Source organism: Vanacampus margaritifer, chromosome 16 (genome assembly GCF_051991255.1).
Source record: "Vanacampus margaritifer isolate UIUO_Vmar chromosome 16, RoL_Vmar_1.0, whole genome shotgun sequence".
NCBI lineage: Eukaryota > Metazoa > Chordata > Actinopteri > Syngnathiformes > Syngnathidae > Vanacampus > Vanacampus margaritifer.
The window spans coordinates 9,315,675-9,330,065 of NC_135447.1; the positions used below are offsets into that span (position 1 = coordinate 9,315,675).

The following is a 14,391-nucleotide window of genomic DNA, read 5'->3' on the forward strand; positions in this document are numbered from 1 at the left end:
ACTATACAATAAAAAAAGAAAAAGATGAACGTTATTACGTGAGAGAGAGAGAGAGAGAGAGAGAGAGAGAGAGAGAGAGAGAGAGAGAGAGAGAGAGAGAGAGAGAGAGAGAGAGAGAGAGAGAGATAGAGAGAGAATAAAATATTAATATTAAATAGTTTACAATATCAGACACGACACGTACGTCTTCATGGCGGAAAATAAACTCAGCGTATCAACACAAAAACCCAACAACGAACGTATTTTCTCACATAAATAGTTTACAATATCAGACACGACACGTACGTCTTCATGGCGGAAAATAAACTCAGCGTATCAACACAAAAACCCAACAATGAACGTATTTTCTCACAAGCAATACTACTTTTGGCCACCAGATGGCAGAAGAGTGTCAAAAGTGACGTGAAGAGAAATTCCATGGTGAATGAAAGCGGCTCAAAGTAAACAGCAGCCAGTGGCAGGAAATGTGCAGCTGGCTCCCGACTATCTAACAAGCGTTCTCTGTCAAGAGGTGTGAATGGGTGGGTGACCTTTAACTTTTGCAATACATCATTGTTTTGTCATGTATTAATGTTAGTATTCATATGTTCATTCAATATGCTCGCTTGCACGATATACATTATATTAGAGATGTTTAAATATTTCATGTGGCACGCTTGTAATATAAAAAAACTTAAATATGTGTGTGTATAATGATTCTTTTTTTTACACTCATGTGGGTGTGTGTACTGTACTGCCAATTTGTGGTTCTAATGAAAATCTGTCGCAAAATTCTATGACACTTCATCCATTTATTTTGCAGCTCCACCCAGATCACATTTCAGCTTGCTATTATAAGAAAACCACTAAAAGAGACGCCTCTCACATCTAACATCACAGGATCAATAGTACAAACATTTGGGACTTTCCCCTCGGTGTCGGTCCATTCCCATACGAGCATAAAACATTCCTTATGTGGTCATTTCTCTTCTCCAGATGCCGCAGCTGCTGAAATAGTTTATTTGCCGTGCTTCTCCAGGCAGCTGTTGCAGTTTAAACCTTGAGGGGTGACAACTTCACACCGGTCTGCCAGCGTGTCGGTGCCTTCTGTTTCACACGAAACATGCAAATCGTTAGCATAATTGCAGCAAATGGGATAAAAACGCAAGCTAGCCTGTCCTAAATAGAATATAAAGGAGGAATGTGAGCACTTGATGACAAACATTCAGATTATGTCTTAATAAGGTTTTTTTTTAAATTATATTAAGGTTATATTTTATTAATAATGTTAATAACCCCAAATAAGGAGCCCCCCCTAATGCTTTTTTATTCTTTATTTTTTACACACATGGGTCAAAGGTCAAGCTGGCAGGACACACCAATAACTTACCATCACCATTCCCAAAAACGACCATTTTTATTCTGGAAAGTCCTTCATGTACAAACAGTTTTTACACATTTTTACACAAGCAACGTGAGTTTGCAAACAAAATATAAATACAGTAGCTCCATCATCTATAAAAGCCGAGTCTTGTGATATGAGAAGACACTCTATGACAGAATGCAGGGAAAGTGAGTACGTGGAAAACAAGCTTCTCATTGTAATGCTAGGAAAATGCCAAAACATGGCCCTCGAAATGTTCAGACCCGACTGTCCTTTTTGTCCAACAACAAACCTCCAGATCACCACGCGATGGAAATGTCCAGCAACTAAGTGGCCGTCCAGAAAGGTCGCCACCTCACCCGGATACCGGCCAGGCTGAGGGGGACACGCTGTGAGCAAAGGCTGGGCGTTGTGATAGTATAGTGAGGGGGTTCGATTCAAACAGACCGGTCCTACTTTCAGCCTTCACAACCCGACTAAAAATAACCAAGTGTTGGTCAGTACATGGCATCTTCGTATATGTCCGTCCGCAGGCAGAAGAGGACTCCGCCGCCCAGCATGAAAATGGTGGCGCCCCAGCCCAGGCCGTAGCCCCAGTTGAACTCGTGATAGGTCTGCAGGACCGTCCCGTCGATGAACTTGATCGGGTACAGGACCAGAGCGCAGGCCTGCAGAACAACTGGTGGGGAAAGATGAAAAGAAAGGAGAGTCACTAACTAGATTGCGCTTTTCTCATAAAATAAAGGGGATGGATGGGGTCAGTTTACAATGGAGTTCTGTTGCTATGGTGATGAGTCAGAATTTCAGTAAATACCTGCAGTCGTATTACACTTTTTTTTTTTTAACATGTCATTCATTTTTATTGAATCAGAATTTTTGTATTTTTGCACTTTAAGTTCATAATGTTAGTGGATTATACTGTGAACTACTATTTTTAGGAATAAAAAAAAAATCGGTCTCATTTTTGATGAACTACTTTGAGAGCTATTACTACATTTTGTTCACGTTTAATGTTGTAGGGTTTATTTCAATTATACTAAACTGAGCATGATTATCTTTGTAAGGGATTTTTATTTATTTATATAAATTCCATAAATTCATTTTTAAAAAAGATTGTTAAAAATTAGGGGCAAGAGGCGTTTTTTTAAAAAAAAAAATTTTTTAAATTGTAATTAATTGCATGACTTTACTAGTTAACTCGCGATTAATCAAAAAATTCACATCTGTTCTAAATGTACAATAAAAAAAATTATAGGTTTTCATATTCTTGTTAACAAAAGTGGAAAAAAAAGAATAATAAACTAATAGAAATAGTTTAAATCAATTTTTCACATTTATAGCCGTCATTGGCAGTAAATGAGTTAATCGCTATGGGGGAGTGTTATTAAAAAAAATGATATATGTTATAACTCTTGTGAATTATGCAAATCAATTTTACAAGCAGTGACATGTCTACCTTTAAAGCAGCATACACATTTTTTGGAGAAATGCTTGTAAAGATAATAGATTTTTTTTTCCCTCCAAAGGCTGTTGTGACTGAACACGGTAGAAAAAGAAAGAAGAACAGTGACGCAGCTTGGGGAAAAGAAATTCTTCTTTTGGTTTCTTTTTTAGTATTAAAAATTGTCATCAAACACAGTGAAGCAGCTTCGGGAAAATAAATGCTTCTTTTGGTTTCTTTTTTAGTATTAAAAATTGTCATCAAACACAGTGAAGCAGTTTGAGGAAAATGAAAACAAAAAACAAAAGCTAAACCTAAGTACTTATGTAAAACTAAAATCTACAACATTATATAAAAGCAGCATTGGCGTCAAACTGTCAATAGCAGACCACAAAAACCAAAACAAAACACTTGAGAGCTTGAAGAAAGTTAAAAGCTTTGCCTGGATTTGCATGGCACAAGCGTATATCGTTCCTAACGGAAAGTAAGGACTTTTGACCCAAAAAACAAACAAAACAAAAAAAACCTCACTTGGCTGCTTTTACCACGTTGCGTCATTTTCCTTAAAGTAAGCCTTTGCGGCTTTGAGGATTTCAGCGTGACTTCTCGTCCGCCTTTCCTTCCTCTAGGAGTGGTGGCGGCCCAAAAGAATGCGGCGGCCGTGTTGATGGAGCCCAGACTGAGCTGAGGTCATATTTCTGGACAGAAAATAAATAGCGCCGCGCTGCCAAGGGGCATTTAACTAGGGTCCAAATACGCTCCCGCTCCCGCTCGCCGTCCGCATGTAAAGACGGCCTTATTCTCGACTCGCCGGGCTCTCGGAGCAATTACGCACACAGGAAAGGATAACAGTGGCGTGGCGTGCTTTTTAGTAAATGGCTAGCAGGCAGCGGGAGAGCCATTAGTTGACTTGACTGCACACACTGGGCCTTTATGCCTCACGTCTTCATAGAGGAACAAAGACAAAGTTCCCTCACAAGCCCTTTAAAACTTACATGAATAACTAGTCCTCAGATTTAACTTCTTTCAACACTAGCACAAGTTAAACAAGCACAAACTGTTTATAGTGAATTTCAAAAATAGCTTAATTATATGCTTTAAAGATGGACACCTTCCCACTGGTGTCAACATTTCCCCTCTCTCAAGTATGCAAGTGATGTTTTGTTTTTTTTTCTTTCTCCCCCTCCGTGACTTCCCATTGTTGGCACTGCTGCAAAATTCTGTGGCTGCTTTTTCTTGGCCCGTGGGCCAAGCGGGCCTCTGGGCTGCTCACCACAGAAGAAATGAGCTCAAGCAACGCGCCACTGCTTCTCTACTTGAGCAGCCCTTATTTCATAGGAGCTCTGGAACAAATAAAACTTTGTCTGCCTGGAAAGGCTTGTGGTTGGGCTGAGTGCGCCCTTGCTGCCTTCCTGCTTCCTTTTGTGTATTTGGTACCTGGACCTTCAATGGGGACTTGCAGTACCATACTTGATCCGTTGTGTAATACCTCCACTATATTGTTGCAATAGTTTTGGATTTCATTTGTTTTTTACGGAAGTGTGGAACTGTTTTGACTGGACTATGTCCTTTGAACATATTGGTAAATGTAGGCTAAATGCTAAAAACGTTGACTTGCGCAATTATGGTATGACCTCGTTGCATTATGGGAAAATACCCCATTGCATCGTGGGGGGAAAATGCTACGTTTTTAGCATTTGGGCCATATTTTACCAATACGTTCGAATGACTCTACCAGTATGTTCAAACAACTTTGCAGTATGTTTGAACGACTTTTTCAATTTGTTCGGAAGACTTTCACAATTTGTTTGGACGAATTTATCAGGACGTTCAAATGACTTTCTCAATTTGTTCCAAAAACTTCCATTAATTTGTCCGGATGTCTTTATCAAGTCGTTTGAATGACTTTACTAAGACGTTCAAACGACGTTACTAATACGTTGGAACGACTTTATCAATATGTTCGGATGACTTTGTGAAGATGTTAGAATGACTTCATAAATACTTCAAACGTTTGCACGTCAATACCAATACGTTCAAACAACTTTTGAACAATGCTACCAAAACATCCGAATAACTTTGCCGTATGTTCGAACGCCTTATCAAGACATTCGAAAGACTTTAACAACATGTTTGAACAACTTTATCAATACATTTGAACGACTTCACAGTACGTCCAAATGACATAGCCCAGTCAAAACTATTTACTCCATATAGGCAGTTCCATGCTTCTGTGTTTTTTTTAAGTTTTAGTTAGTTTTAATTCATTTTTAGACCGGGTTTGATATTCATGCATTTAATTTTTTGAATATAAATAATATTTTTTGTTATTTTGCTAGTATTTGCTAAATACAATAACCAATTAATGGTGGCTGAAATCTGATTGGACAAAAAAAAAAAAAAGCCAAGATAAACACGACAAAATGAATACTATAGACTGACGGGAATAACATTTAGATAAATGTAGGTCAGTCAGTGCTTCTGATATCCCAACCACTGCTTATCAGCAAAAATATTAATAGACAGGCGGGAGAGGAAGACTGACCTGCAGTGAAAAGGAAGACAGCCACAGTGCGGTAGTGCTTCCTCTGCGTCCCGTGGCACAGGGAAATGAGGCCCACCAAAAAGGCCACCAGCGTTGCCGCGGCGCCGCCTACCAGCAGCACAAGGGTGGCGATCTGCCAGTCTGTGGGATGAAACACGTGCAATAACGTTAGAAGATCATCCAAGTAAAATTTACTAGGAGTCACGAGGCAGTCATAGCTAAAAAAAAAATAAAAAAATAAAAAATCAAATAAGTGGTTGTCATGGAGATGACTTTGGTCTGCACTGATGAAAAACCTTGTTGATCATTTCTTTGGCGTTTGAAAAGTAAAAAGAAATACTACTCCTTGTGGTTTGTGGTTTGCTGAAGTCATGTTCCAGCCTCGCTGACTTATAATACGTTTCGACTATGTCAATATGTTTGTGAGAGGACAAGAAGTGCTGCTTGACTTTTCATTTCTGCAGCCTCAAACTGTCCACTGCCTGCATATATTGCTCGCAATCAAGCGCATGCACCAAAAAAAAAATATTATATATATATATATATATATATAAATGTGTATATATATATAAAAAATATATATATCTATATATATATAAAAAAATATATATATATATATATATAAAAAAAAAAATATATATATATATATATATATAAATAAAATAAATATATATATATCAATAATTAAATATATATATTAAAAAACAAATATATATATATATTCCTCCTCTCTCTGGGCTGCTTTATTGCGTATCCCATCCTTGAAATCCCACTTGTCAGTGTCAGGAGACGGTACCGAGCTCAAAAGAATAATTTGCATGGGATGAGGCGAACAATCGGTGAGCGAGAGAAAGAGGAGCGTTTCCCCGTGCGATAACAGCTCAATGGCATTTGAATAAGAAGCACACAAGGAGAAGGCTTATCCTTCCGGAGGCATTTTTGCTTCCAGCTTTACCACATCATGTGGTTAGAATTTCCATCAGACGCCTCTCACCACCAGCAGCACATATTTCTAAGCTCAATGGATATTTTCTGTGCTTTTCACGACATACGAGTAGAGTCCAAAGACGAACTGGAATGTCAGGGCAAGGTGTTAAAAATGAGCTTCACATTTCACACCTCTGCTTATGCCTTTTGGCAAAATGGCCCTTTAACCCCGACCCACCCCTCCGCTGTTGTTTTAACGGGATCTGCAGACACTCAGAAAGCGACAAACCCACCTCTCCCATTTGGCCCCACGCATTCCACAACATGAGAACCGGGTCAAAGCCTTGTTTCCGCTACATTCTTTGTGGCATGCGTACATATGTGAACACAATATCTTAAACTGTACACCCAACATGGGTTGAACCCATTTTAGACAAAACCATATGTGTATGTGAGCAATAATAAAGTCACATCTATCTAACTGCAGTGGAACCTTCAAAATCCAGTGTTGCTAGTTAGCCCAAAAAAAAAAGCTAGCATAAATTTTTAGCCTATGGATCATTTCTTGTCAAATCAACCAAAAATGTTCATTTTATCTCTCTGATTTTCCTGATATTCAAGTGTGGTTGAAAACAAAATGATAAGACAAACCACCATTGAGAAAGGCTAGCAAACTTGCGGCTAATTAGCGATACCTCTCAAATGTAAACATCACATCATTATGTTTATTAGTCACCGTCTGACTTCCTAACATGATCATGAAAAGTCACAGGCAACATGTGACGTGATATACTTTCAAAGATTAAGGGGGTGAGGATGTAAACACAGCAGGCACGTGATTACAACCTGGTGGGTCCACGTGAAAGATTTCGTTGTTAACCGTCTGTGAGTGAGCGAGTGAGTGAGTGAGACATAAAAACACATAACAGACCAAAAAGGATGTATAAACAATAGGAGCTCCTTCACATGACCGGTGACTACCTTGTTGGCTGTAACTCCATCAGCACATATTCTATTCAACCTCACATCCGGCTTGCTCATGAATCAGCGTGCATGTTTGTCACACGCCTCAACGCTACTGTGTGTGAAGGCCTCACGTCAATACACCGACATAACAAACCTTTGATGAATGATGTGATGACGAAGGGTCTGAGTTGTCTGCTTAGGTCAGAATAGGAAATATTTCAATACACTCAATGGATTTAGTATTCACTATTTTTTACATACAAAAAACAGATTTTTTTATTCCTCTAAGTTTGTTTTAAACAGAGCACATTTTTAAATATTGGAAATGTTTTATTCTTGATTTTTGCAGTACGTTCAATATTTGTTGTTGTTTTTGTTATATGGCTTATTGGCTTAGATGTATTTCTATAGGACGGAAGGATTTTATTTATTTATTTATTTTTTACATAATTCAAATGTTTTTTATGGTAAAGAACTACATCATCTTTGGTTGAATTAAATATGTAATTGTAGATTGAAAATAGCAACAACAATTCACAATCACATACTATAAAAAGTACAGTTTGGCTCAATTTAAAAAAAAAAAGTCAGTGGCAAATGTATGTGATTGGAGTGCATGATTAGTGGCATCATAATACGGACATAATTAGGGAAACCTAGTGACACGTGAACACTTGTTATTTCATGTTTTGGGTGATACTGACATAGCTACTTACTGTACAATTTTAATTATTTATTTTGTATTAAAATTTTAATCATCCAACTTTCCCCCGTCGTATCCAAACACAAAGAGCATCCCGTAGAGATGAAAACGCATGCAAAAAAATGAAAGCTTCTGACCAGAAGTGAGAGTGGAGAAGCAGCTCCACGAAGCTTCCTCGTCCGGCTGCCTGGCCTCGGACTGGGAGCACGACTCCCACAGGGACAGGGAGAAGTGGTCGGCGGTGACCCAGGCCGGACTGAGCAGAGCCACCAGGTCCAAGCAGAGCGCCAGGAAAACGCACAGCAACGCGATCAGCTTGAAGGGTCGCAGCACGTACACGTCGTTCACCGACATGGTCCTCTCGTCGCACAACGTTGTGGGGCCGACGCCGTGGAAAGAACCCGAAGACGAGGAGTTTGCGTGTGCGCCGTCTGCCACCATAACACGCACTGACTACACGCACACACCGCCACACGCTCGCTGCATTCTTGCGCTTCCCGCTCGGAAACTTTCGACTCATGACATCCGGTAAACTTTCAGAGTAAAATACAGATTCACAACAAATGTGTGGTCAGCTCACGTGCCCGGGACAATTATACAATTTCACTTCTCACAATTAATTTATAGTTCCACTAAAGGGTGGAAGGCCGAATTATTAACCTGTCATTATTTATTCAAAAGCATTTTTGTTCAACTGAACAGATCTAGATTTCACACAAGTTACTTTGTGAGTAAACTGAGACAAGATTATCATTATTGTCATTATCATTTGCTAATTGGTGGTTGTGCTATGTTTTTTTTCAAATGTAAAATGCATATTACAAAGTGGCAAAAGTAGGCGTAACAATAGTTTAAAATAACAACAGACAAACAAACAAAGACTATGGCAAAGGGACTAATTCCATTACAAAAATAAAAAATAAAAAAAAATAGAAAAGCTGTCAATAATGTAAATAAATGTTTACTTTGTTGCTTAGGTCCCTTCGCTGTAATTTTTCAAAAACAACCATAATGTTTTTTTTTTATTTCTTAAGAAAAATGAAGGTATCCAGGTAAGGTGACTTTTAATTTGAAAATGTCTTAAGGAAGTTTGAGCCGGATATATTTAACTTCACGTTTTAAGAAAGTAAACTAAAACTAGTTTTAAAAGGTAGTGCATAATGATCATAGCCGAAATTATAATGATATTTTTAAACCACGGTTAAAACGTTTGTGATATGAAGTTAATTATATGATATATCTGTCTAAAACTTTACACTAGCTAGGAATAGTTGTTGCTGTATTGTTTCCAGGCAACCAGCAGACGGCAGTATTTGTTTGTGTATGTTGTGCCTATGTTGCCGTACATAGCATAACATAACACACTGAACAGTATACACAATTAATTTCACAACAGTTGCCCATTGCATTTTCATTAAACATATAGATCAAAATATAATATATATGAACAATAGAATGCAATAAATTGGACAAAAAAATTTAAAATGCGGTGTTATGGAACCTTTGCATATCATTTGTTTTTATTGTAATTACTGATCAGCATATAAACTGAAAATTTTAAATAACCCGGCTTGACCTTCTTCTTCACACGTTTTTGCTTGAGAGATAAACGGCCCAATTGTGAACTTGTGCATATGTCAGCCTAGTCTGATAAACAGATTTAGGACGAAGACAGGGGACGGTTTGTTTTCCTTTATCCAAATATAGGCTATGCACTGCATTACAAATGGACCAACGGCTGATTGTGATTTCATGAGTAATGTATTATTGTTATTCTCTGCAGTGAACATCGGAAGGCCTACAACTTTTCAGACGCTTACTGTTGTTTTCCTTATTTTTTATTATTTATTTATCTTTGTGTTCAGTTCTGACATTAGGAATTAAGAAACACACACGATAGTGTCAATGTTTGCGTAGAACTGAGTAAGGACTGCACCATCCATCCATTTTCTATGCTGCTTATCTTCATTGGTGTTGCAGGGGAGCTGGAGCCTACTCCATTTGAATTGATTAGATCAAGCAAGCGCCGGGTGTACTTTATTTTACGACTGACTATGAGTGCCTAGCATAAATGATCTTACTGTTGTGACCTAGTTTGGCTTCATCGTACCACTCACATTTTGGAGGCTAAATTACAGGTTTTCAATGTCTTTGACAAAATGGCAGTTTCAGACTTCTCTGTTGCTAATGCTGCTGCCAAGATGCCAGCAGGGCATCAGAGGAGTTCTGGTGTGTGCTATTAGTCGCATCCACGGAGTGCACGTTGCTCATTTCCTTTAAACGCCCCTCCTCATGGACAGGACAAGCAAAGCGGCCTGTCATCCTCCTCCAAAAAAGCCCCTCATTAGAAAATCCTCCAGGCAGACAAAGCTACTTGCGATGCCACATGCACTGACTCCCCACAAAGAGCAGACAGAAAAGTCTGGTCATGAATTACTTTATTTTTTTATTTGTGATCCTCAGCTTAAGTCTAATTTATCCACCAAGACTACCACCTACAGTCCAATCCCCCTGTTAGCTCTTATCCATCCACCATATTCTAAAGCCTCCCACGCGCAGGAGGAGTGACTCATGAGCATTCTTGGAATGATGGAGAACAATGGAAAAGATATAAAAACAAAGGAAGAGGGTGAGATGCGCTAGTGATTCAGCGACAGTGTGGATGACGCCGCCAATGGTTATCAGGAAGCTACCTAATAAACTACTCATCACATGACCTCATCCTTTGTTGCCTCCATCTTCTTGAGGCTTTTCCGGCTGTGAATAAGCTTCCATGGTAACTGATGAGGCTTTATTTACTGCTGTCTTTACGGCTCAGCTCTTCCTCTTACTAGAAATCCACTACAGTCATGATGTATCACAGTCATTTGTTGTTGTTTTCATTGGTGTTTGAGAGTTTTTTTTTTTTTAAGGTATGGTTGACCTTGTGAAGGTACGAGTTCCATTGTAGTTTGTTTTTAGTCATCCAGCTGCTTACATCACTGTTTGTGGCCCTCCACTGCAAATTAAGCTAAGATTCACTTGGAACTTTTTTTTTCTCACTGAAAATCGCATTAAATTAAATAGAAATACAGTTAAACATAAAGTTCCTGGGCCTGAATGGGTGCAATCTGGCCCGTAAGGGCATAACACAAACTACAGTTTTTCACTAAAAAAATAACTGTTGTTGCTAATTTTGTGCATTGGACGGCCCATTGACGATCACTTAAATCACATTCTGAAATCTGGCTCTTACCCAGAATTTTGTGTAAAAATATAATAAAAAGGAAATCAATTCATACTTGCACCAAAAAAATCAGCTAATATTTAACTCCTCACATTGATATTGTAAAAATTGTTTTCTTAAAAAAAAGAAAATAATCCAAATTAAAATGTATTATCAAATTTTTGATAAGTAGTGTACAATGTATACAAATGATGTATTTTAATGGAAAACTGTCTGGTTTGACATCCTGATTTAGAGTCTTCAATGTGCGAGAAAGCCAGAGTATGAAACATGCTCCACAGGAAGTGCCCGAACCTCAGACCTGTGAGGCACGCATACTACCCCCATTGTGATCAAATTACCTTAATTTATGACCAAAATTGAAACACAACCAGGATGTGTCTATGGCTATTTAAGAATTACAATTTGGGTTCGGCCTTGGCAGACGGTTGCACTCGACTGGAGGCCATGGTTTCAATAAACCAAGATGTCACTCTGCGAAAACATTAACTTTGTCTCGAGCATGTTTGTCTCTTTTCGTGCGAACATTCGAAGCCGGTGCCAGCATGTAAGCGAGCCTCACGGCATCTGGCTTTCAAGTGTCTTTCTCAAGGTCACACAGACGTCGTGTTGACGGATGCGATGGCGCCTCTGTCTCCTTCCTGCCTTTCGTGCCGATTCGGCGTTTTGCTGCGGGATCCAAACCGACGGCACTGCTTTGGTTTGTTTCCTGGAGACTGCTGCGGTGACTCGGCAGAACGCTGAAGTGGGCTTTAAGGGAGATGATGATGAAATGTGTTGGGACTGCTGAGATGGAAGCTTTCCCAGCGCATCATCCTCACTGTCGCATCATTCCATGAGGTCACGAAAGGCTGGCAACAAATATTAAAGGACAACAATTGGGATTGAGGTGTGTTGGTTTGGTGCCATGACTACTACAGTCCAAATACATCTCCCATGTTCATTGTCTAAAGATGAAAATCTGTGATTCTGTCATTGAATTTAATTTTGATGGACACATCCCATCACCAACAAACACTGTTGTTGCCATCAACACATTTGAGGCTAGTTACTATGACTGTAAATGTGTGGATGCCTTTAAAAGGCGGACACACAATTGTTTGGCTATTTCCTAGCTATAGCATTAGCTATAGCAGCTAACGTGGTGTTTAGTAGCAGTGTTAGTCGAAGCTAACGGCAGCTGAGTGAAAAATGCACTTCTTTTTACTATCTTCTGATTTTGTTACAGTTTATTTAATAAAATGAATAAAATACCTAAACCACCTGTTATGAATGTGTTCTAACTAGCAGTGGTAGGCTATTCAGTTAGCTAGCAATGCTTACTTTCCTGTAGACGTGCAGTTAGCTAACTGCTAAAATCAGTTGTATTGAAATGCACCTTTACATTCACTACATAATATGAGAGACAGCATATCCCAGGATGTCCAACCCGCTCTCAGTGTCCTTGTCTTCACACCCCCATTGACGGTCTTGCCAGCTTGTGGACATCTGTGTACTTCCTCCTCCATCCGTCGCCATGGCTGCGACCTCCCCAACCCGCAGACCCCGCAGACCCCGCAGACCCCGCAGACCCCGCAGACCCCGCCTCCTAGCCGGCAGGCCCTTCTCCACCCTTCTCTGCAGACACCAGCTGTGAACCACTTATGCTTCTCATGCCAGTTGCCCTCTTTCAGGCTCCTCATGGCCTCCACCAGTGCTGAAGTCATCAAATCGCTACTGTCATGTATAAGACACAAACCCAAGGAGGCCGCGTCCATTTTGTTTCATGTTGACTGTGGTAGGATAGTCAAATGGGATTATAAGTATCACTTTAGAACTTTCATGGGCCAGGTGGGACAAGCGTCACTCTAACTTCATGCTCCTCACCTCTGGGGGTGATTTTAAATTTTATGACCGTTTGTTTTGTTCCATATGGGCAAACATTCAAAATACATTTCATTAGGTACAGGGCACTCAGTCACAAAATCATCTGTATACTATTTGATTGTTTTGCATCCATCCATCCATCCGTCCATCCATAAATTATTCCATCCATCCGTCTGTCCATCCATCCATCCATCCATAAATTATTCCATCCATCCGTCTGTCCATCCATCCATCCATCTATTCATCCATACCTCCGTCCATCCATAAATTATTCCATCCATCCGTCTGTCCATCCATCCATCCATCCATCAGTCCATCTGTCCATAAATTAATCCATCCTTCTGCCAATCCATTCATCCATCCATCTATTCATCCATACCTCCGTCCATCCATAAATTATTCCATACATCTGTCTGTCCATCCATCCATCCATCAGTCCATCTGTCCATAAATTAATCCATCCTTCTGCCTATCCATTCATCCATCCGTCGATAAATTAACACATCCATCCATTTATCATGCATCCATCCATACATACATACATACATACATCTATCCATTCATACATCCGTCCATCCATAAATTAATCCATCCATACAATTTTTTCATATCACAAAATCCTGGCATGTGGACTTTTTATGCACAATGTGCATATTCTGTATAACCTGTTCAGTGTAGTATACATTTAAATATATTTAAACTTTTTCAGACAAGCAACTCACATTTTTTCTCTCAGGAGAACTCCAAGTCAGGCAGTGTGTTGTGTTCCCACTTTAGTATTTTAATGCTAATTTCATGCTAGGAGCAGGAAATGAGAGATTTGGATCATGTATCCTCCATGTTTACTTGTGTCCACAGGAACTGCTCGCTACAAGCCGTCCAGCTGAGAGCGGAAAATCCAAATCTGCTGCTCCCCCTGCTCCATCCCACCCCTCCACTCCATCTTGTTCTGTATTGACAGCGTGTTACCGGCCCCTCTGTCACACTGCAGGCTGTCGGGCGGGGCGGGGCAGCACTGAGGAGCCGATCACAGTGCATTAGAGCTATGTGTGACATGCAAAGGAGAGGCGCCACAGTGGGAACAGCTGAGTTTAAAAGTGATGCTCGGGTAGACTAGAGGAACTATAATGTATATATTGCGCTTTAAAACTGCTGCAAATCATGGTCCAAAAAATGAGGTAAAAGGTCACAAAGTTAATAGGGACAATTTTCCATGATGACACATTAGACAATTGCACTGTGGCCTACTTTGGACGCCCAGAAGACGTCATTTCTGTTCATTGAAGTTCACGACGACGGAGTTCCTTTTCTTCACATTGTTTGGATAGTTGGGTTTTGTCCTCGGCGCTTGATG

General features: G+C 39.7%; 1 protein-coding gene across 1 annotated transcript; it reads right to left on the minus strand.

Annotated features, from left to right (window-relative positions):
• Positions 1-1,377: 1,377 nt before the first annotated feature.
• On the minus strand, positions 1,378-8,448 carry LOC144036326 (transmembrane protein 47-like). The gene is made up of 3 exons (XM_077546862.1): positions 8,083-8,448; positions 5,350-5,490; positions 1,378-2,042 (listed from the first exon to the last, which is right to left on the minus strand). Exons 1-3 carry the CDS (start codon positions 8,384-8,386, stop codon positions 1,861-1,863), a joined length of 627 nt encoding a protein of 208 aa, XP_077402988.1. The 5' UTR covers positions 8,387-8,448; the 3' UTR covers positions 1,378-1,860.
• Between the last annotated feature and the right edge of the window lie 5,943 nt (positions 8,449-14,391).